At 38.5% G+C, this 22,418-nt stretch overlaps 2 protein-coding genes across 3 annotated transcripts in view; one reads left to right on the top strand and one right to left on the bottom strand.

Annotated features, from left to right (window-relative positions):
* ptp4a3b (protein tyrosine phosphatase 4A3b) overlaps nucleotides 1-10,709 on the bottom strand; it is a 30,000-nt gene extending 19,291 nt beyond the window's left edge. For both annotated transcript variants that reach the window (XM_066682403.1, XM_066682404.1), the window contains exon 1: nucleotides 10,607-10,709. The gene's annotated coding sequence lies outside the window, so the exon portion shown is untranslated. The remainder of the gene's footprint in view (nucleotides 1-10,606) is intronic.
* Nucleotides 10,710-14,721: 4,012 nt separating this feature from the next.
* Nucleotides 14,722-20,638, top strand: ndrg1b (N-myc downstream regulated 1b). The gene is made up of 14 exons (XM_066682405.1): nucleotides 14,722-14,781; nucleotides 15,626-15,731; nucleotides 15,914-16,034; nucleotides 16,569-16,631; nucleotides 16,740-16,800; nucleotides 17,162-17,248; nucleotides 17,636-17,692; nucleotides 17,973-18,076; nucleotides 18,902-18,964; nucleotides 19,058-19,109; nucleotides 19,217-19,264; nucleotides 19,440-19,475; nucleotides 19,589-19,640; nucleotides 20,418-20,638. The coding sequence occupies exons 1-14, from the start codon at nucleotides 14,731-14,733 to the stop codon at nucleotides 20,636-20,638; spliced, it is 1,122 nt and encodes a 373-aa protein (XP_066538502.1). The 5' UTR covers nucleotides 14,722-14,730.
* Nucleotides 20,639-22,418: the final 1,780 nt, after the last annotated feature.

Below are 22,418 nucleotides of genomic sequence, written 5' to 3'. Positions count from 1 at the left end.
GATGCATCAGCCTCTTGATGTGTCGAAGATTGTAACTAGGTATGGGCAGTATAAATGGTAATACTGTATACCGCAGTATTTAAAAATGTGGACAGTATATCAAAATGAGGGCAGTATGTATAACATGTGTGCGATTTGTCAAATTTCTGTTCTGTGTCTTTAAGTAAAAGCCAAAGTGTAAATTTTTATGCATTTAAGAGAGCTACAGGGAGGGTGTGCTGTGAGTGCTCACTGAATGGTGATGTCACATATTGAAAAACAGGTGGCGGAAAAACAAGTCCAGTAGCCCACCACAGTTGAGAGTTTAGTGCTGAGTTTGGGTTAAAAGAGAGAGAAAGGAAGCTGAAAAAAAAACAAAATAATCAGAAGACCCTTCACTTGACTTTATGCTCACAGTTACGAGGCTTAATCCTCTAAATATGCGTTTGCACAGCGCCAAAAACCCTTCACTCAACCCACACTCACAGATGATACTCACACTGCCCGACAGTGAACACCCACCATACAGTAATACCGTATACTGTGTTAACATTGAGACGTTATGACAAAATCAAGAGTCACAACAGGGTTTGAAAACCCCGTCTTACAGAACTATCAGAAGAGTTTCAAGATTGCTATCAGAAAATTAAAAGTGGTATAACGGCATCACGTAAATCTGAGAAAGCCAGATAAACGAATAAACGTTTTTTTCCATAGAGTAACTCCTGCTGATGTGGATTTCCTCCATCAAGCTCCAATGCCATTATTTTTATTATTATCATATTTTAAAGACTGGGGAGCCCCTTTAAAAATATACATTTCCAAAAATAGTGCTGCACAAACCATGTGTTTTTTCCAGCTGATCCCACTCCAAAGGCTAATGTCACAGACTGGGGCATGGTGGTTAACTAGTCTGAGCAGAGGGGAAGCCACAAGTGCTGCAAATTTTGCCTTGTAAAGCAATATGAGGCAGAAAGGCAAGGAAAGAGTCCTGATTTGCATGCCTCATGTCAAGCCTTTGAGAAAGCAGGAGTGGTCAAATATAAGTCACTGATACACTAATCAGCTATAGCATTAAAATAACATTTAAAAGTTTGTTATCTGTATCAGTGCAACACATACTTACACACCATCACATCTGTGTCTATGCAGTGTTGTGAATGTTCCACCCTTTAAATAATACCTGCAGTTGTTTGGTGGGCTTTCCCTTTAAATAAATAGGTGACATGGGGCTAACAAATTATGCTAAGCAGCAGACAGGCAACAGTGTGTAATTGTAGAACTACAAAGTGCACCAAAACTTCTATGGTTTAAAGGGCTGGGAAAAATCCCTTAACGGTTTGGTTTGAAGATGGGTGGAGACATAATTTGAAAATGAACAATTCATCACTGCACTTGAATTCAGTAACAGGAAGCTCGAAAGGTGTGGCTGCTTTGCATAACACCAAAGGTAATGTGGCAAAATGAAAAGTTAGATGTACCAAACCCTTACAGGGTCCCGAGATATCAAATGAGCGAGACAAATGAACAGATTTTTCAGCTCATTAGTCCTCAAATGAATATTTTTTCAATATTGAATTTGATTTCTAAGTGCAGGGGAATTCAGAAATGCCAAATCAGTTTTTGGTCATGATATTAGCCTACCTTTGCTGATTTGCTAAGCTGCTTTTGATGAGTACAAGTCAACAAACTAACTGCATGCTAAGTGATGTTATTGTTGTCATGGAAATTGCTTTACCAGCTCCATGACTGGACTGCAAGAAACAAAAAGAGTCACAAAATTGGGAAGGGTTGAGATGAGATTATTTTTTGTGTGCAAAAACACATGCTGGTAGGTGGATTAGCTATTCAAAGGTGTCCATAGGTGTGAGTGTGTCATGTCCTGTGATGTGTGTACAGGGTGTGTCCTTGCCTTGTGTGCAATCACCAATCAAATTAAATCATTGCATAGAAAGGACGTAATGAGCCCTTATGTATGTCTTTGAGAAAGAGTTCTATTTTTGCTAAGCCATGTCAGTTCCATCTGCTCTCTGCCACTCAACCTGTGTAAAGTCTGTACGCCTGTCCTTGCACGCAAGGTGTGTTAAAATATCGTCAACTCCTACACTAACTTCTTGGAATACATTATACAGCTATGATGTGCAATGCATCAAAACTATGAACGTGACTAAACATAATTTTACATGGCGAAATATTGGCGTTCATAGCAATAAATATTTATGTTATTTTTATGTGAATTATTTATGATTCCTTTGACATAGGAATGGTAACATACTCATTCCAGAAGTGCCTGGAGCGTAACAGTGTCATTCATGTGATGGGTCTACGTGCATCTGCACACACTGGCTGGACAAATATAAATAGCCTTTTTCAGGAGTCCCCCAATGATTCCTTTTTGGCCCCTGCATCTGGTGCATAATCAAAGCTATTTGTTTGGACTCCAAATTGATTCATAACAAACTACTTGAATGCAAATGCAGACACGCGCAACTGACTCTTCACACATGACCCCCACACACAAACACATCCTGTTCCATGAGGATCCACCTTCCAGTAAAATAAAATTAAACGGGAAATGTTGAATAAAGTGTTTCACTCATTCTCTTTAGCTATGGGACTTTTAATCTTAACTGGGGCTCTGGGGCTTCTCAATACCCATGTGAATCCCTGTGTTTATCTTATTCAGACAGAGCTTGGAGCTCTACTTTAAGATGGATTCAAATGATGCTTGGTGAAGTCAATTCCCACAATAGGAATGACCTCCGCTTGTGGCGGAACTTGGCGGGATCCCCACAGGAAGCATTTCCCTTCATTGTGTCTCTGCATACATTTTGCAGGGCGGGCTATTCCTCTCTTGATCATTTATTGGGCTTATACTACTCAGCATGTATCCATGGTCATCATCTTAGAATCTATCAGCAAAAACAGAAAACCTTACAGCAGTGTGTTGTGCTCATTCCTGAGGTTGTGATTCTCCCCCTTGGCACAGTGATTCATTAGTGTAAATCCAAATTCATTCATGATCTGTAACCACTTCTCCAATTCAGGGTCGCGGTGGGCCGGAGTCCACCCCCGAATTACTGGGCACAAGGCAGGAACACACCCAGAAGAAAGCGCCTGTCCTTCACGGGGCTTCACAGGGCTACACACACACACACACACACCTATGGACACTTTTGAGTCCATCTTTAATACAAATGTCCTTTGTTTATTTAAATGAATGTTTGTTGTACTACTTGAACAATAGTAACGTTTTTAAAAATGCACCTTCTTGCTCAGTTCTTACATTCATTCATTCATTATCTGTAACCGCTTATCTAATTGAGGGTCGCGGTGGGTTCAGAGCCTACCTGGAATCATTGGGCACAAGTCGGGAATACACCCTGGAGGGGGCGCCAGTCCTTCACAGGGCAATGTGTGTTTTTGGTTTTTGGACTGTGAGAAGAAACCGGAGCACTCGGAGGAAACCCACGCGGACACGGGGAGAACACTCCAACTCCTCACAAACAGTCACCTGGAGCGGGAATTGAACCCACAACCTCCAGGCCCCTGGAGCTGTGTGACTGTCCACATGTAATGCTGGAAAATACTTCATTGGAAACTGTGTGAAGAGTAAAGGGTGGCCCTGCGATTAACACAAAATGATCATTTTGATTACTTTTAGTGATTGTGACTCTGATCATCAGGCTGAGTGCAACTTAAAGAGATTGCGATTTAAAACCACACAGTTACAATGCTACAATGTTTGCAGCTACACTAGTCATCCAGCAGAACATTCACAGAGCATCAAGGGGATTATCAGGTTATTCTGCATGTCCACAGCAACTTTCTGTGATTCATTAGAATATCCATTTCCTCAGCCATACCAGCCAGAATAGATCATGCTGAGAAAAGGAAAGAAACAAATAAATAAAATAAAAAAAATACATTTAAAAAATGCTGTGAAAAAATAAACAAGTTACCCCAGAGCGCAGACTACATCATCACTAAACATGTTTTCGGATTACTATGGATTTATGAGAGGCAGGTGCAACCAACTTCTAAGACTTGAAGTTGAAAGAAAAGAAGTATTTCGTGCTTTTCATTAGGTACATTATATGACAATTTGAGATGCACCTATATCGGAATTCTAGCCTGATACTGATATCAAATATTCTGTGTGAATAAAAACGGCAGATGTCTATGCATAAACACTTATTAACTGGGACTGGATTGCAGGGCTGGGCGATATGACCAAAAAACTCATATCTCAGTATGCCTAAAAGTAATGGTGATATACGATACGATATTATGAGAACCATAATAAAATATAATGTTAAAGTATTAATGTTTATTTTTAACACTATCTAGCTGTAGTTATCAACTGTATGTCTATAAAATAGTGACGTCCCAATCAAGTTTTTTTTTTGCCCAGATCCTGATTTGAGTCTTAATATTGAGTATCTGATCCAGATTCTTGATCTGATACCTAGATTTTCCTAGATACTACTGTTGCATAGTGCACACTTCAAGTAAACTCAGTCCAGCGTACCTGCTTGACACAGAATATCTCATTAAGAAACAAACTGCCTGCATCAAAGCTACTGTTTAGTTTTTTTTTTATAACAAAATAAACAGATGGTGTCTTCACAAACAGTTCCTATAAATAATTTAATATTATTTTTAATGTTTTTATCTAATATGATTTTTATGTATAAAGAATTATTTTGATTCTAAATGTCAGTCAGTTTTATTGTCATCACAGATAAATTAAATGTAGTTTATAGGAGACACGGTGCAAAAATAAGATTTTTTTAAGCACTAATGTGTTTCTCAGTGCCACCACAAAATCAACAAACCCTTTTAGGCAGGACTGTGACTAAATTGGCTGCAACACAAAATGATGGACAGCTAATTCTGGCTGCTGATTGGCTACATAAAAGTGATGACCAATGAGAAGTGCATTCTCTGTTTAGGAGCCGTGGAGTATCTGCCCCTTCCTCAGGCTGAGGGAGAGCAGCCTGTTTCAAACAAATTATGGTCTTAACAGCGCTCTTTTGTCCATTGTTGTCTTACTTATCAGAGAGGTAGACCTAAGTGCACGCGATAAACGTGGTGAGAAGTGCTCCAGTGGCATACACGAACAATGGCAGGACAACGTGGTGTGTGTCTGTATGTGTGACCATGCCCATGCGTAGGTGGTGTGCACGCGCCCCCAACTAGTACTCCTCACTGCAGAAACAGAAATCCCCTGGGTGGAGTCGGATCACATCCAGCTCTGCCCACATCCAACTCCTTCATGGGAGGTTAGGGTTAGCGATAGGGTAAGGGTTAGGTTGTACTGGGAGGAGCCCATTTTAGTCTAATCCAATGAAAACACAATGAGGGAGAAGCTGGATCACATCCAACTCCTCCCTATGGATTTCTGGTTCTGCAGCGCTGGCCTTCTCCATGCGCGCAAGAGAAAAACAGAGAGCTGAATGGGACATTTGTGCACTGTTTTAATGTATATCCTCAGCATATTTGATATAACTAATATGGTCATTTTCAAAATAATATAAAAATACTATGGAATGTATATATATATATTTATGATATATCCCCCAGGTCTAGCTTGAGCTCAAGTCACGTTCAAGCGACTGCGTTAGAAGCTTGCGCTTACGTCACAATATCATGATATGGCAAAAGTCTTATTGCATTAAAAAACATACCAGTGTTATCGTGAACGACATTACATCGCCCACCCCGACTGGTTTGCCTTCTTATCTAAATGAAATAGCATTACAGAGAAGTACAAAATATTTGTGTGTGATACAAATGCCGTGTAATAAATAAAAGCAGCCAAATGTAAAGTATGTCCAGCAGGCTTCATTAAAGTATCGGTTTGAAAACTAAATTAACTGTAAACATCTCTGCAATGCTGGTAATTTTTATGCAACTGATACTGACCTGATTCTGATTTAAAAATCCATTAGCTAACTGATAATTCAAATACAATCCTTTAACCTCTTGGTATTAACAAAATAAAACCTTACCCTGTAGATGATACAGGAAGGAAGCTTTTTTTATTCATGAAGGCTGAGTAAGACATCAAAGGATATCAAACTGCAGACAAATACTGGGTTCAACAGATGCAAAGCTGGTTAAAAAGCTGAAGCATAGCAGAGCTCTAAATGAACTACCTATTCACGCCCAACAAAAAAAGTTCCCCCCAAAACAATGTGCTTCCTGTGCAAGTGTGTACAAGCCAGTGTATGTGTATACTGGAGAGTTCACTCTGTCATGTCTGCATTCAATTAGTGATTTTTAATAGCAGTTTATAGAAGTGTGAAAAACTGTTCCTCAGGGAAATCGCAGCAGGACTTAACCATTTCATTTACCACAGTAAAAAATCAAATGTTTAACTTCTTTTGCTTCCCTCCACCATTTTATTATTTGTTATACATGACATTCAAGTAGGACTTGACTGGCAAGTCAAAGAGAGGGACCTTGTGACTGGCAGGCTCAATTATATGAAGACCTGGGTAAAATGAACACTTGTTTGATTATGTAGCACTCAGTAGCTTCTTCATGACCTCCACAATAACTCTGAAGACCCTACAGTGCTTTAAGGGGCAGCCTCATTTAGAATGCATAATGTTGAATTAAGCGCAAGCTTCTAACGCAGGTGCTTGAACGTGACTTGAGTTCAAGCTAGAGCTGGGAGATATATCACAAATATCTATACATTCCATAGTATTTTTAATACAATTTTAAAAATGACCATATACATTATATCGAATATGCCAAGGGTACACATTAAAACAGTGCACAAATGTCCAATTCAGCTCTCTGTTTTTCTCTCGCGTGCTTGGAGAAGGCCGGCGCTGCAGAACCAGAAATCCATAGGGAGGAGTTGGATGTGATCTACCCAGGAAATTTGTTTCTGCAGTGAGGAGTACTTGTTGGGGGGTGCACACGTATGGCATGCATCATTTACAGATATGTAATGTTATTGATGATTTTCCTCAATAAATAAACTCCCATTTTGTGATTTTAAGAAATTTGCCCAGAATGCTGGTTATTTACCATTTAGTTACTGATAGTTGTTAGACTTAACATGATCTGTTCTAATGTTACAGTTATATCTTGAATATGGCAATAAAAATATAACTATTATTATTATTGTTTTCTTTCTGACATTTCAAAAGACTAAATATTTGCATGGCACACACAGTTCACCGGTAGATACAAAGTCATGTGATGACAGGTTTACACCATAAATCAGTTAAAAATCTTCACAGGTTGTCAAAATATATGATTTTATCTATGTAGCAGTGCTATCTAGGAAAATCTAGGTATCAGATACTCAATATTAAAAGAATCGAATCGGGATCCTCTAATCAGGATCTGGGCAAATAACCTTGATTGGGACATCACTCTTTTATAGATATATAGTTGATCATTACAGTTAGATAATGCAGCATGTTTTGGTGTTACAAATAAACATTAACACTTTGACATTACATTTTGTTAAGGTTCTCATAATATCATATCGTATCTCAACCTTTTCTTTTAGGCATATTGAGATTTTTTTGGTCATATCGTCCAGCTCTACTGTAGATGCATAAACATTTAGAAAAGATAGAAATATGGACCAAACACACCTTAATTTATTATTTTAACACCTGACATTTACATTTTGTGAATATTTAATAACAATGGACTGAAATTACCCCCCCCGTGATTGCCATTAAAATATCTTTTTGTTTCAGTGATTTTATAGGGTCTTATATCTCATTAGGCTTTCCTCCCTCCAGCCCTGTTCACAATGGAAAAAATTCACTAATAATATATTAGTGCCAACATTGCTGAGCTACTCTACCACCCCTTAATCCTCCATCAATATTCCACCTCTGTTTACATCCAAAGCTCCCACTACCCTGCTCACATTTTCCTAATAAAAGGGGAGTTAACTGCTGAACGGAGGAGGAAGCCACCCCTTGCCCCATGGTGGCAGCTAACGTCATTGGTTATACTTCATCATTTGGTGCCAAGAGCAATGCTTCCAACATTCCACGGCACATGCAACACAGGGGAATGAAGGCAGGGGCGGGGGTCTCTGGCGGTGTGGAGCGCAAGCAGCAGGTAGAAGGAAACCCGTCCCTGCCCGAGCCCTTCCTGCTCAGCCTGATTAGAGCATAACTGAACCACACACCTTCCTGAATCACAGCTGAGGCTTAATCAGCTGTGCCATTGCCTTTAAAACACATGCTGAGTGAATGCAACACAAAAGGTGAAGCAACTGTTCTATAACTGGGAAATCTAGGAGCTAATAACAGCATCAAAATCAACACATTAATGTTTGTGGGATGATATTAATCAGACTTGCATGACAGTGCATCAATTTTCATGCACCAGCCATATATAACTCAATAACTTGGAGCTCTGCACAGATTAGGGAAATAACAAGCTGCTGTTGTGAGTCTGATAAAAATAAATGTGAAAGCTGCTGTAACATCAGAGACTGACATGTCTCTCCTGCCAATCAGTGCTCTGTAGGGTTTTCACGTCACCATTTAGTACCTAGTCTGGATGGTTGGAAACCAGTGTGAGCAGGGACTGAAAAAGTAGCTGGTTCCAGGGACCAGAACTGAATAGAGTCATGTACATTAAAATGTGTTTGTCTCATTAGCATTTTTGCATAGTATCTAATGGAAAACTGTTAGCATTTTTGTGACTGAATCTGAGTGTGTTATTCAAGCTCCACTAATCCAACAGACAATCCAGCAGTCAGAATATATGATAAATACCACCAGGTAGAACATGGGTGAAGGAATATCCCATTCCAAATCCATAGGCATTAATATGGACTCGTCCCAGCACCCTTTGCTGCTGTAAGAGCTTCAATGTTTCTTTCTTTGTGCACTGGGGCACAGTCCCCAAACTGTTACCAAAATGTTGGAAGCATACAATTTCCGAAAGATTTTACTTCATTGAACTAAGGGGTCTATGCCAACCACTGAAAACCTGATAGCATTATCCCTCCTCCCCCAAACGTTACAGATGACAACATGCAGACAGGCAGGTAAAGTTTTTTGTCAAATTTAAACTCATCTGTCAGACAGAGAAGTTGTGATTAATCAATCCACAGAACATTTCTACTACTCTAGAGTCCAATGACAGTCTACTTTACACAGCTACATCCATCACTTTACATTGTACTTGGTAATGTACGGCTTGCATGCAACTACTCAGCCATGGAAATCCAAACCAAGCAGCTCCTAGCAGTATTTTTGTATCAATGTAATGCAAGAGGAGGACTGAAGTCTTTCAGTTAGTGTCAGCAGAGTGCTGATGACTTTTACGCACAGAGTACCTCAGCTCTGTAACTTTCTATTGCTTTCCATGTAGATTCTGAGCTCCTGTGGTTTCTAATTACTTCCACCTTCAAATAACACCAGTTTGAGTTGATTGAGGAATGTTTAGGAGGAAAGAAATGTTACAAACAGGGCCGAGTTTCCCAACAACATCTTAGTATTAAGATCCTCTTAACAGGGAGAAAGTGTGTAATTTTCACTCTCCAACTTAAGAATCTTCTTTGTTCTAAGATGTTTTTGGGAAACCCATACCTGATTTGTTGCAAAGGTGACGCTGTATTACAGTACCACACTCTAAGCCCCTGAGCTTTTTAAAAACCCATTCTTTCACAAATATATTTAAAACCGGACTGCATGTCTAAGTGGCAATGAAACTGAATGAAACGCCTTAATTCAATGTTTAGAAGGTGTGTCCCACTACTTGTGTCCATATTATGTTGGTGACTATGAGAAGAACCAATGAACTGATTTTAGAAAACAGAGATTATCCTTTTAGAACCGCTGAAGATAACGGACGAAAACGACAAGATGGGTGAAGACAAACGAGAGACTCGTAAACAAGCAAATCAAGTAGTCTAAAACCCAAACCAAAGTCGGAATTTCCTGAAGAAATATAACTCTCCTTATGGTCAATATGCGACGACTCGTAATGGTTATGATTTCAGATTTAAGAATGCCTCTCTCAAAATGTTAGGACCAGCTAAATGCCAGTTTCAGAGAAATTTCTCCCACTGGGCAGAGCTAAACTGAGCTAAGTTAGCTGAGGTTAAGCTAAACAATACTTTTTCATTAACTAGCAGACACCACTAGCCGGCTAACAGTCAAACTTAACTCTATTAGAACTGAAATGTACAAGAAATTGTAAAACATAATTACAAGAACTGAAATTCAACTACCATAGACTTTTAAACGCACTTCCAGTGGAATCATCGTGACAATAAAATCTGCACCGGTTTGAATTTTAGGTCCCTGTCACACGGAATCTCTGCGGAGACTCAAACTAAACTCATAAACTAAGTTAACATCCCGGCGCTGGACAAGCTTTCACAGAAAGCGTCTTAACGTCACTACAAACAGCGCACCACTGCTGAAACACGCGTCTCATTCTCCAGCGTCTTCCAACTTTCCGTTCCACCTTAAATTGTGCAGCAGTGAAATTACGAGAGAGAAACCGGACGACGCGAGGCTGAACTCGAGCTGTTGGTATTACAAGCCGGGTTCTGAAACACGGAGCCCCTGAAACTCATTACACTACACTGTGCACTACACTACACTCCCGGTTTACTCACCTGTGACCGCGGCTCCTTTACCTTTACCGAGCTCGGCGCATGTGACTGGAGTCCACGGTGTGATTTTCTCTCGCTGTCTCCATGGGGACGAGTCACCACCGGCTTCTCCCTCGACACAGAGGGGTGGGGGCAGGGGCGGAGCATACACAACCGCTGAAAACGTTTAGTATCAGCCAGTTATTTCTCTCCTTCAACCAGAAAGAGCCACTGTCTTTACAAATATAATTAATATGATTGTTTGTTTGTTTGTTAACATGATGTTGAACGGACATGAAACTGCTTTGTAGTCGCCACACAGAGTGGGTCCCCCTCATGATTTAGCACAGAATCTGTAGGGCAGCATAAATTCACTACGAATTCTCCGGACCATAACACCGGCCTTATTCACACATGGGCACTCAAGCCCTTTTCACTCAGGCATGATAACACAAAAAGTTTCCATATTTTGCCTGGAGAAATTGTATATGTGAACACAACTCTGTAACTGTTGCTCCGGACTTTATCCCACTAGCACTAACTCCGGGTAATGCCTGGAAAAGTTCTGAATTACCGTGAATGTGATAAGCTTGTGGCACATTCAAATCCAGCGTCAGTTTCATGCTGTTCCATAACGGGAAGAAAAATCATTATAGAGATCTGTAACTGAGACTTAAATATGCTATTGTTTATCTTTAAATCACCGATTTAACTACATCACTCAATACAGCTTATCATCACTAGATTAGAAAATGCGCGGGAACACTAGAGTAAACCTGCAAACCACACGATCCGATGTTGAACACGATATGTTACCTGTTTTGGTTTTATTTGGATTCATTAAGAAAAATTACGTGAAAGGAAAAATGCTTGTGAGAGAAAAAGGACGAGAAAAGTTGCTTTACTGCGCCATCTAGAGTTCCAACTGTGTAGTTGTACGACAGGCCAGTGAGACATTGCAGTCTATGTTAAACAAAACCTTTCTGAAATTTGCTTGAAATAATAGCTCTTGAATTGTTTCCATTTTCTAGATTAAAAATGTTATCTTAAAAGACAAGAAAGACTTTTTGGCTTTTACTGATGAGTAATGTACAGCGGGAGGTTAGTGCCCTATTTTTTTCCTTCAGGCTTTACGGGTTAAATCTGCTGTCTGGGTTTGGACCGACAACTGGAGGTCATCACCTGATTACCGCAGACAGTGGCATATGTCACAGAGCAGATGGGTTTGCGGTCAGTGACCCATGTGGCCTATCGAGGTTACGCACTTTCCAGCCAGGTCATGGAAAATGTATTTTGGGGAATGTCTTTTGGTAAATTATAAAGCAGTTTCCGAATGTGAATATCTCAAAGAGAGACAGCAATTAAAATATATTTTGAACTGTAAAACACATCAATTCTTCTTTCACTTGCTACATTTGTGAAGAACACTCCAGTAGAGGCTGTGAGCCAACTGTCATGACCAGAGAGCAGCAGCAAACACTTCACTGATTATTCTTGAACCTCTTATTTGTAAGCCCATTTGTTTTCTAGTTCCTATTCTGGAGTACTTCAGATTCAGTTTTTCCTAAGCACACCTATTTTAAAGTCATTAATGTATTAATGAGAAGCTGCAAATATAGTTAGAGTTAATATATTTAGATCTAAATAACAGGGCACTCCAAGACTAAGAAACAATGCTTTTTTTCTTAATTGGTATTGGAATATGACAATAGAGGTTACACATTGATAACAGATAACCAATTTTGGTGATACACACATGTGATCTTCAATCACATGTGGTTAATATCTATATCATAGCCACAGTCTTTGATTGATACCATGTTTAGGCCACATACTAAATTTCCACAAAATCTGCAAATATTTTTGCTGGTGGCCTTAGTATTTTTTATTTTAAATTTTTGGGGTCATTTTATCTTTCATGAAGGTAATTATTTGATTTTGGCTTAAACACTTACAGAGACCTGACTTAAAAATCAGGCATAATTAACTCATGTAGTGTCACTGGTTGCATGATATAATAATCACTGAATTTGTGGCACATTTTTATTCATCCTGATACATTACATATGAATAGAGCCAGTGGGTGCCAATGCCAAGTCCTGGATGTGAAGATTGAAGGAAATCTTATTTGTGTTGTCATTAAAGCAGCCAAAGTCACCTCAGTGAGACTCTACTACAGATAAACTGTAACTCTAGTTGAGTGGCACTGTGTGCTACAGGTAGTGTTGCTGTCACTCAGCTCCAGGAAGTTGGGGTTGTGGGTTTTTCCACAATCGAAAAAACAAGACACTATGTGGATTGGCTATTCAAAAGTGTTCAAATAAGGTTGTGAGTGAGTGTGTTTGTGATGTCCTACAATGGACTGGTGCCATGTCTAGGGTGTTTCTGCCTTGTGTCCATAGATTTTGGGTGAGGTCTGGACCCTGAACAAAATGAAGCAGTAACAGATAATGAGTGAACAATTGGACTGTGTTGCAGATCTGAGTGGAACTTTAACATGGGTCATAATGGGAGTTTATTATCAGATCAGAGATATAGACAATCCGATTCTGAGGGTCATTTTACAGCTTGTGATGTACAGCCTACACTTGTGCGTCACAACATTTCCACCCATCAATGCCCTTATCCAGACAGAATTGATTAACACCATCCTCTCCAGCACTGGCTTTTACAACAATGACAACAAGGGTATGTTATGTCTTCTGAATAGTTTTAGATAGATAGATAAATAGATAGATAAATTGGAGTGTATTTTTTGATGATTTGTTGATAACATTTCACATAGCAGGTCTTTTTATGTAATTTATTTTTTATTGATTACAACTAACAATGTTTCCTTCTTTTCAACTCCAGATTCATTCTTTGTTGGATGCTGATGAAATAAACTGTGCGAGAGATGTTTGTGTGGATCCACTGTCAGTAGTAAGATAACCTTGTTATAATCTCCAGCTTTCAAATACAATGAACAGAACTATCACTACAGCCACTGGGAGTTTGAATAAAGTCAAAATCAAAATGAGCAATTATTATACTGTAAATGTACATGAATATATCTTAAAGTTGGTCTGACTTATTTAGAGAGGCCTTATGGGGTTGATTATCGAGAAGGTCACATTGCTCTTTGTTTTTGAAGAGTAAAGGAAAAATTTAGCCTCCATTCTATGCTAGAATCTGGTGCTTTCAGTTTGTGCTTCCAAGCAATGTGTAGGTGAACCAAACTGTAATTGGTGCAGTGATACTGATTAAATACATCATGCACATTGTGAAATAAACTCTATACATTATTAAGTGTTATACAAATATATATGTTAGTACACTAAATATAAAAACAGATTGCTGCATTATACATAGGTACAGATTAGAGGACTACATTTTCCAGAACTGTTTCCACTGTTTGAGGTTGAGAGCAATCCAGCAGTCTGCACAGGGATGACATTTAAACTAAAGGATTGCCATCTGCCTTGATCAGCTTTACCACAGTTTACAAGCTTTACTGCTGGTCACTGCTGGAATGGTCAGGTCTAAAATGTTCAGTTTAAGTGAGTACTCAAAACTTGTGCTCTGTTTTATAAGTAAAATATGCCTGCTTTAGATATACAGTACGTTTACATATTCATGAATTTACAATTTAATTTTGCAGTTCAGTTTAGAATAGTGCTGCTGAAGTATATTCTCTATAATGTAATTTTGGAAGGCCATATATGATTTAGGTTTTTAATGTTTTATTTGTGAAAACATTAGGAAAATCCTGTTACATTAGGAAAAAAGCCATGTTACATCAAGCTGGAGTACTTTTTTGGTTAAATTAATATTTAAATGACATAATTTCTTCTGTATCATAATAAAATATGCCATGCTCAAGTGATCCCAAAACATAAACAATGGAGATGCCCCATTTTAAGATGCTCATGTTTGACAGACTGATCCAATTTGGAGAATTCTCCATAAGAATTAGGCTACCTTGCGCTGGCCAACATGCAAGGTATGCTGGGAGCAGGAGGCTTATGCCACACTGTAAACAGAGGGATATAAAACCCGGCTGAGTGCATGTTTGGCCATCAGGGGTTAGAGCCTGTAGAGGGACAGTCCAGCGGCCACTATTGCATACACATAGATTCTTCATCCAGCCTATCACATCGACAGCAAGCATGGTTCTGGAGGAATCTGAGTATGACTCTGTTTTTGAGGCTGAAGTGACTGTGAGTGCTGAGTATTCCTTGCTGATCACTGTTTATTTGACTGTGTTTAATTAATTGACTGCAGTAGGGGGTGAGTTGATTTGGACTGATTTGTCATTTTCATGCTGTGTTTAGTTTCTGGCAGTGATTTAATTTAGTAAATGGCTGTTGATTCTATTTGAATCGGGTTGCTTTGTCTTTCTGGTGCTTTATGTAATTTCTAACAATATTTCAGTGTTCTAAGAGGTGTTTGGAAATTGTAGGATTGGCTCAATAACAGAACAGCCAAGCTCTGGTATAAGACAAGTGAGATCCATCAGGAAAAGTGTTTGTACAATGGTGTGCTTGACAAAAGAACTCCCTCAAAGGGAGGAACTTTATAATTGTTACATCACATACATTTGTATACTGACTGAGAGCAAACTTTCCAGCTGGGTTGGTATATTTATTAATTTATTTAAAAACTCTTTACTGCCTGGTCTTTCAGACAGGACATAACACTAGTAATGAATGGAATGTGAATATAAGTGGTGTAAATGGTTGATTCAGTGCTTCACAAATTTGACTTCCATTGACTACTATTAGAAATAGATGACAAATTGAAAAATGCAGCTGTCAGGACTTTTAGTTTCTAGAATATTTTACTTGGTTGTGAATGGATTCCATCCATTGGGTGTTTGCAGATATTATATGTCAATATCCAGACCCAGAATCATTTAGGAAAGTTTTTTAAGAGTGGAAAAACCTGGATATATAGAACTACAGTGCTGTGGGAATTAGTTTTCTTCGTTGAGAGATTTTGAGGCCAGCCTCATCATAACTCTAGCTGTGACCTAGACATTTAACCCCAACTTTATTCTTGCAGGAGGATAATGTGGAGACACCCTTTGGCATTGTTCACTGCACCGTGACAGGTGTCCCAAAGGAGAACCGTCCTGTCATCCTTACATTCCATGACATCGGACTGAACCGTAAGAATATAACATGCAGTTATTTGTTGAGTGTTTGTGCCCTAAGAATCTGAGGTTTGCCACTTTGAGGTAGTTTATCACCTTCACTGATCATACATGTGGATAATTGTTCAAATTGTTTCAATTCTAAGATCATTAGTTTTATGTGTTGCCTTGTAATGATCATATGTGGCTCTTTGTAGATAAAACATGCTTCGGTGATTTCTTCAGCCATGAGGACATGCAGGAAATCACACGTCACTTTGCTGTGTGCCACGTAGATGCACCTGGGCAACAAGAAGGTGCTAGTACCCTTCCCTCTGGGTATGTGTGAGGCAGGAAGGCATTCTGGGGAATAAAATATATTTTAAGTTTATTTCTAATCTACAACCATAACTTAATTTTGTATTTGTCCATTAACTTTATGGTAGATCTATAGGCATCTCCTTGCCCACAAGCCACAACATAACTATCTAATCTCCAGCACTTCCTGGAAAGCAGAGAGAATGTAGGTCATGCTGTCAGTGCCAGGGTCTGAATGAGGCAGAGCTCAGCGAGGCACCAGTGTCTGATCTGCCATCTGTTCTAGGGCAAATGCAGCATTTTCTATACAAACACAGTTAGTCTGAGCACTATAGGGGCAGACTATACATTTTCAGAGTTATAGCAACATCTGGAGTCCTAGATGGTCAACATGTCTAGTGAGCTATAACTTGTCTTAGATTAACTTTGTCCTCCCTGATATGCACATGCTACATTCTAGCTGTAACTCATAGTGCTTCAGAGATTTCTAAAATAGATGTCATGGTGTTCCACTCTCAAAATTGGAAATTAACCACTGTAATTCTACTATTATAGATTCACATACCCCTCAATGGACCAGCTCTCAGAGACCATTCCTATTGTGCTTAAGCATTTTAAGTAAGTAGCCCCAATGAACTCCAAAGTTGAACATATTTTATTCTAATAAAACCAGAAACAACACATCTACCCATTATGTTCTTTAAAATGTAACTTTTCTCTACATAGTATCACAAGTATTATTGGAATGGCATTCGGGGCTGGAGCCTACATTCTTGCACGTTTTGCTGTGAGTTGAAACTCTGTCTTTATTTTTGATGCATTTTAATGCACCGGTGTGATTAAATCAGGATTATGGCTCAGTCGAAATCTTGCTATGTAGCAGTAGGTTGATACTTGATACTGGCAGAGTAATCCTTCTCATTATAATTGGCATGCTGGCCATTAATCCGCTGGAATGTTCTCCTAAGTACAAACAGCCACTCTTCAAAACACTAAAACTTAAAAATTGCTCATATATGTTTTTGATAAGTAATTCTAAGCATAACTTTGTAAAGGCATGCAACTTCAATTACCTCATATAAACTTTCTTTAACAAACTGAATGACAGTGATTTCATTAGATTGACTCCCTTTATGCATCTCTTCCAGTTGAATCATCCTGACCTGGTTGAAGGTCTAGTCCTGATTAATGTTAATGCTCAGGCTGAGGGCTGGATGGATTGGGCAACACACAAGGTACAAACAACTTTTTCTACTCTAATACCAGTTTTAAAAATCAGTACCTTTAAAATATGTCTTTAATATTGTAAATTAGGGCAGTCATAATTTATTTTGTAACCAAACCACAATTAGAGCTGTAATTAAACTTGTCTAGTTTAAAATATCAAGTTTAAATGATGTTGATAGACTGTCAAATCAACTGAACCATCAATGTCTGTTAGCGTTACTGTTTTCTTCCATTGTAACCAGGCAGGGGTTATTTTTTTCAAGGCTTATGGAGACTCATTGTTTTAATCCTAGATTTTCATTCTTAAGGGATTAGAAAAAGAGTGTAGCTTTAAACCTCTTTTAATAAACTCATAATTTTAAAGACTAAAGGCTACCGAATGACTCATTCCACAGCTCTCTGGCTGGGCCCATGCTGTCCCAGATATGGTCATCTCCCACCTGTTTGGAAAGGTATGAAATAACATGCATACACAAAATATATTAAGGTTTGTATTTTACAATTGACTGTATCCTTAATGTAGTGTGATTTTTTAGTTTTATGTGTGGAATCTGAAAACAACATAACAGTTTATTTATATGCAATTTTTAGCAATGCTTTTAGGTTTTTTTCTGAAAAATGTCTCAAGTGTGCACCTTGGGTATTCCAGACATTTTTAAAAATATATCAATTAATGATTGACTGTTTTATCTGTTGTTAAATTAAACTTATTACATTATGTTCTTTTGACAGGAAGAGATTCACAACAACCATGAACTAATTGCAACCTTTCGTCATCACATCACAACCAGCATTAACCAGACCAATCTTGAGCTGTTTGTCAAGTCTTATAACAGGTATCACTGAAATCTGATTTTGTTGTGTGTCCTTCCAAGAACCCCCCTTTTGCGTTCTCAATTCCTGATTTTTATAATCAAAGATACTCTGTGCCCTTTTTATGTTTAGGAGGACTTACATTGTATGCCCAAAAGTTTGTGGACATCTATTCATCAAACATGTCTTCTGAAATGAAGGGAATTTCCTTTCTGCGAAGGCTTGACATTAGATATTGTAATCTTTGGTATCATTTATTCATTGGATAAACCATTTGTTGGTGCTGGATTTTTAGTTTTGTGTCACAAACACTACTCTAAATCTTACATTTTGTTCCTTCAGTTCAGAGCTGCAGTTCCACTGAATTACAGTCAAATGCATTTTACCCCTCTACCCCAAGTTTATCGCAATAGGGATGGTTTTAACTGCATGTGCAGCTGCTCCAAAACATTCCATTTCATGTCATGCTTTTTCTGAGCAAAATAAACATGCTGTGTGCAGACAATTATATGTCTGTGTCCAGAGTAGATGAATTTGCATTATTAAATGGTCACTGTCCATTTAAAAACATGTATCTCCAAAAATAGTTATTTTACAGGGCTTTACAGGACAAAACCTTTTTAACTTTCAATGGAAGTGAATTTAAAAACATTAAATTCCAAGTTTATTTGGATCATTTCTATTGGTCCATTCATAGTGAGATTTCAACACAGTGCAGGACAGTGAAGGACAACTGCTGTGTTCAAGTGATGTAGTGAACTAAAAATCGACAAAATTGAAGATACATGTTTTTATTGGACAGCAACAAAATATAAACATTTGGACATGAGCATCTATATGTTTTTCAGCCGAAGGCATCTGGACATTGAGAGACCTTCTCCAGGTGGAAACGTTAACATGAAAACATTGAAGTAAGTTACAAGTGATGCAATACCATCAGCGTTTCCTTCCATATCATTGTTACACATCTATTAGTTTCTGAGCACTTATTTATGTTGCTGTAGGTGTCCAGCTCTTCTGGTGGTGGGTGATAGCTCTCCTGCTGTTGATGCTATGGTATGTTGTGTTTATTGAGAATCATCAGAAAGCACATCCATCAAATAAAAATTCCACAAATGCATTTATGCATGTATGCAGATGTTGTTGGAAATTTTCCCTCATAGGTTGACTGCAACTCTAAAATGAATCCAACAAAAACAACATTTCTGAAGGTTAGTGACCTTCACCTCTGACCAGTTCACTCGATCACTACCTACTGAAATAACAAATGAGTATTGAATATTTAGTTCTTGTCCTATTTAGTCTATTGGCTTATGAACCTGTGAGCACATGCTGATGATCCTGTTATGTGTAATGTATCATGTATACATACTCTTTGTCATCTAGATGGCTGACTGTGGAGGTCTTCCCCAGGTTGACCAGGTATTTATTCACCTATTAATATTATATAATGAATTATATATTTAATACTTTTCAGCTGACCATTAAACTGAGCCTGTGTGAGTATTTATTTCTCTGTCCTTTTTATGCTATAGCCTGCCAAGCTTGCAGAGGCCTTCAAGTACTTCATCCAGGGACTGGGATATAGTAAGTGAACACACTTAAAAATAGGCTGTTGAAATGAAATCATCTGTAATACACCATTCTATAAATTATGAACAGTTAAGTTTTATTTAAAGTAATGTGTTTTTTTTATCTGTAATACATTTTATTTAAAATAAAGTAATATGAGGCAAACTAATCTTAGCCTAACCAAACATAACCTATAATTTATATATTGTAGAATATATCTGTCCTGGGATTGCAGGTTTGGTCTGTTTATTCTGTGTCTGGGTGGGTTTCCTCCGGGCTCTCCGATTACCTCCTACAGTCCAAAAACAAATGCTGGCAGGTGGATTGGCTACTTAAAAAGTTTCCGTGTGTGTGAGTGTGTGATGCCTTCTGATGGACTGTGATCCAGCCTTGTTTATGTTTTTGTCCAGTGATTCCAGGTAGACTCTGGACCCACTGCTATCCAGAATAGGACGAAGTTGCTATGAATAAATTAATACAATGAATCATCGCTGTCCAAAAAAAAAAGACGCAAAATAGTAACTTTACATGAGAAGGAAAAAACCTTCTTAACGTTCAGTGGAAGTCAATGTAAAAAGATTATAAGTCAGTAAGAAAAGTAATTCTGGAGCATTTCTATTTGCCCATTCATAATGAAGTTTTCACACAACGTGAAGGACCGCTGCTGCATTCAAACAATGTAGTAAATACATTTTTTTTGAACAACGAAAAATATAATAATAATTAGAAAATGTATCATTAATTAAAATGTGACTTACATTGTCTCTGTTTTTGTTTTTGTACTTGTCTCAGTGCCTTCCGCAGGCATGACTCGTCTGTCCCGCTCTCGCACTGCCTCAGGCAACAGTGTTTCTTCTCTGGATGCCAGCCGGAGCCGCACACGCAGTCGCACACACACCAGCGAGGAGCAGAGAGGACGCTCTCACACTGATGTCTCCATGGACAGTGCATCCAACAGCTGTGCTGAACCAGGCCTGCCGACCACTGTCCATTCTGCTGAGGTGTCCTGCTAAAGCCTAACCACCCTAATCCAAGTGTATAATGCCTCGCATTAAGTGACAAATGCAGTTGTAGAGGTAGACAGTTTGTGTATCTCAATAAAGGTGTATTTCAATGAGCAGTTTTAGACATCAAAAAGCCCTTAGTTAAAATGTCCAGCTCAGCGTGATCAGCAGTTTTCCTTTTATATTACACATGTATTATACTTTGTATGATTAATAACATGTTATGAAAATATAAATTTACTATCATATGTAAAATATGCTTATGAAACACTGAAAGCACTTTTTTGTTTTGGTTATGTGATGTTGATATGCAGCTGAAGCTGAGTGGAGGAGCATCACATATGCATTCATAAAGAGATTTTCTTATAACTGAAGTAAAAGTGTTGGGGTCTCTGTGTAAATGCAGTTTGCACATAATAAGCTTTAGTGAAGAATCAACTGTTAATTTTAGTATCAATGCAATGTAGCTCACCAGTGACTTTTTACTGTATATTCCAGAGCTAAAGAGTGAACATCAAACTAATTTACAAAGGCTACCCAGGAATGGAATAAGAGCACCCAGCAGTGGTACCATCTGTGAGAGAAATTAAAGATCTGAAAATCATCACCAAATTTTGTTTGTATCTTTTTTTGTGAATTCAGTGTAATTCCAGGTTTGTAGTCACCTCTACTAATGAGTGGTATTAGCTATGTTAAGTTGCTCTCTCTGCTGTCAGGCATTGAAATGTGCACAGTTAGCATAAACTTAATGGGGTGGGGGGCTATGTCACTATGGTCAATGCCAAGTGTCAGCTATGTGTGTACAGCCGACAGCACTGGAATTGTGTTCTTTGTCTTGATGATGAACACTACAGCACCTTGGAAATGAACTGGAGTGACAATTGTGATCGAGAAAAAAATCATCAACATCAGCACCTGAACTTACTAATGTTTAGGTGGCTGCTTTCAATTAAATACTCAGCAATGTTCCAATATCTAGTGTACAGAGATTCTAGAACAATTGGGGCTGTTACCGCAACAGAGAGGAACAAACTCCCTAATAATATCTTTGATATCAGAAAAAAACATTAGCTCAGCATGTTTTATACAGAGTTTGGCTCTACAGTATATACATAAAAGCTAAATACAGAGGATGAGATTTTCCTTGTTGCATGGCAATAAACACCAATGTGCTATAACATTAAAATGACCTTGTGGTGTCTATGCTCACTGCCAATTTGATCAGCTCCACTGACCAAATAGGAGCATTTTGTATATCTACAATAACAGACTGTAGTCATCTGTTGATCTGCATATGTTTAGCCTCTTTACACTTTGTTCATCAAAAGATACAGAAGCCCACAGGACCACCACAGAGCAGGTATGATTTGTGTGGTGGATAATTCTCAACGTTGTAGTGACAGTGACATGGTCGTGGTGTGTTAATGTGTGTTTTGCTGGTAGGTATGGATCAGACACAACAGGGCTGCTGGACAGAGAATATTCCACCAACCATAAACATCCAGCCAAAAAAATCCTAAAGATGAGAGGAAGACCAACACAAACTGTGCAGCAACAGATGTGCTACTGTCTCAGACTTTACATCTAAAAGGTGGACCAACAAGGGAGGTGTGTCTAACAGAGTATACAGCACGTGGACACAGTGTTTAAAACCCCACCTGCACTGCTATGTCTGATGAAAGGGTCCTAAAAAAATGGATGACATATATCCTGCCATGTTCCATGTTTCCCTTGTCTGCCATGTACTAAAGGAGCACATGGCGCTGTTTTGTTTTGTTCCAGTCTCCTC

The sequence above is a fragment of the Hoplias malabaricus genome, chromosome 10, assembly GCF_029633855.1.
Source record: "Hoplias malabaricus isolate fHopMal1 chromosome 10, fHopMal1.hap1, whole genome shotgun sequence".
In the NCBI taxonomy this organism is placed as follows: domain Eukaryota; kingdom Metazoa; phylum Chordata; class Actinopteri; order Characiformes; family Erythrinidae; genus Hoplias; species Hoplias malabaricus.
This window is presented reverse-complemented; position numbering and strand designations above follow the sequence as displayed.

What these genes read in the sequence shown, in the direction of transcription:
- ndrg1b (XM_066682405.1), top strand. Translation starts at nt 14,731, where the DNA reads ATGGTTCTGGAGGAATCTGAGTATGACTCTGTTTTTGAGGCTGAAGTG. An exon ending in TTTTTGAGGCTGAAGTGACT is followed by an intron (nt 14,782 to 15,625) that starts GTGAGTGCTGAG and finishes TTATTCTTGCAG; the next exon opens with GAGGATAATGTGGAGACACC. An exon ending in TCTCCCACCTGTTTGGAAAG is followed by an intron (nt 17,693 to 17,972) that starts GTATGAAATAAC and finishes TTCTTTTGACAG; the next exon opens with GAAGAGATTCACAACAACCA.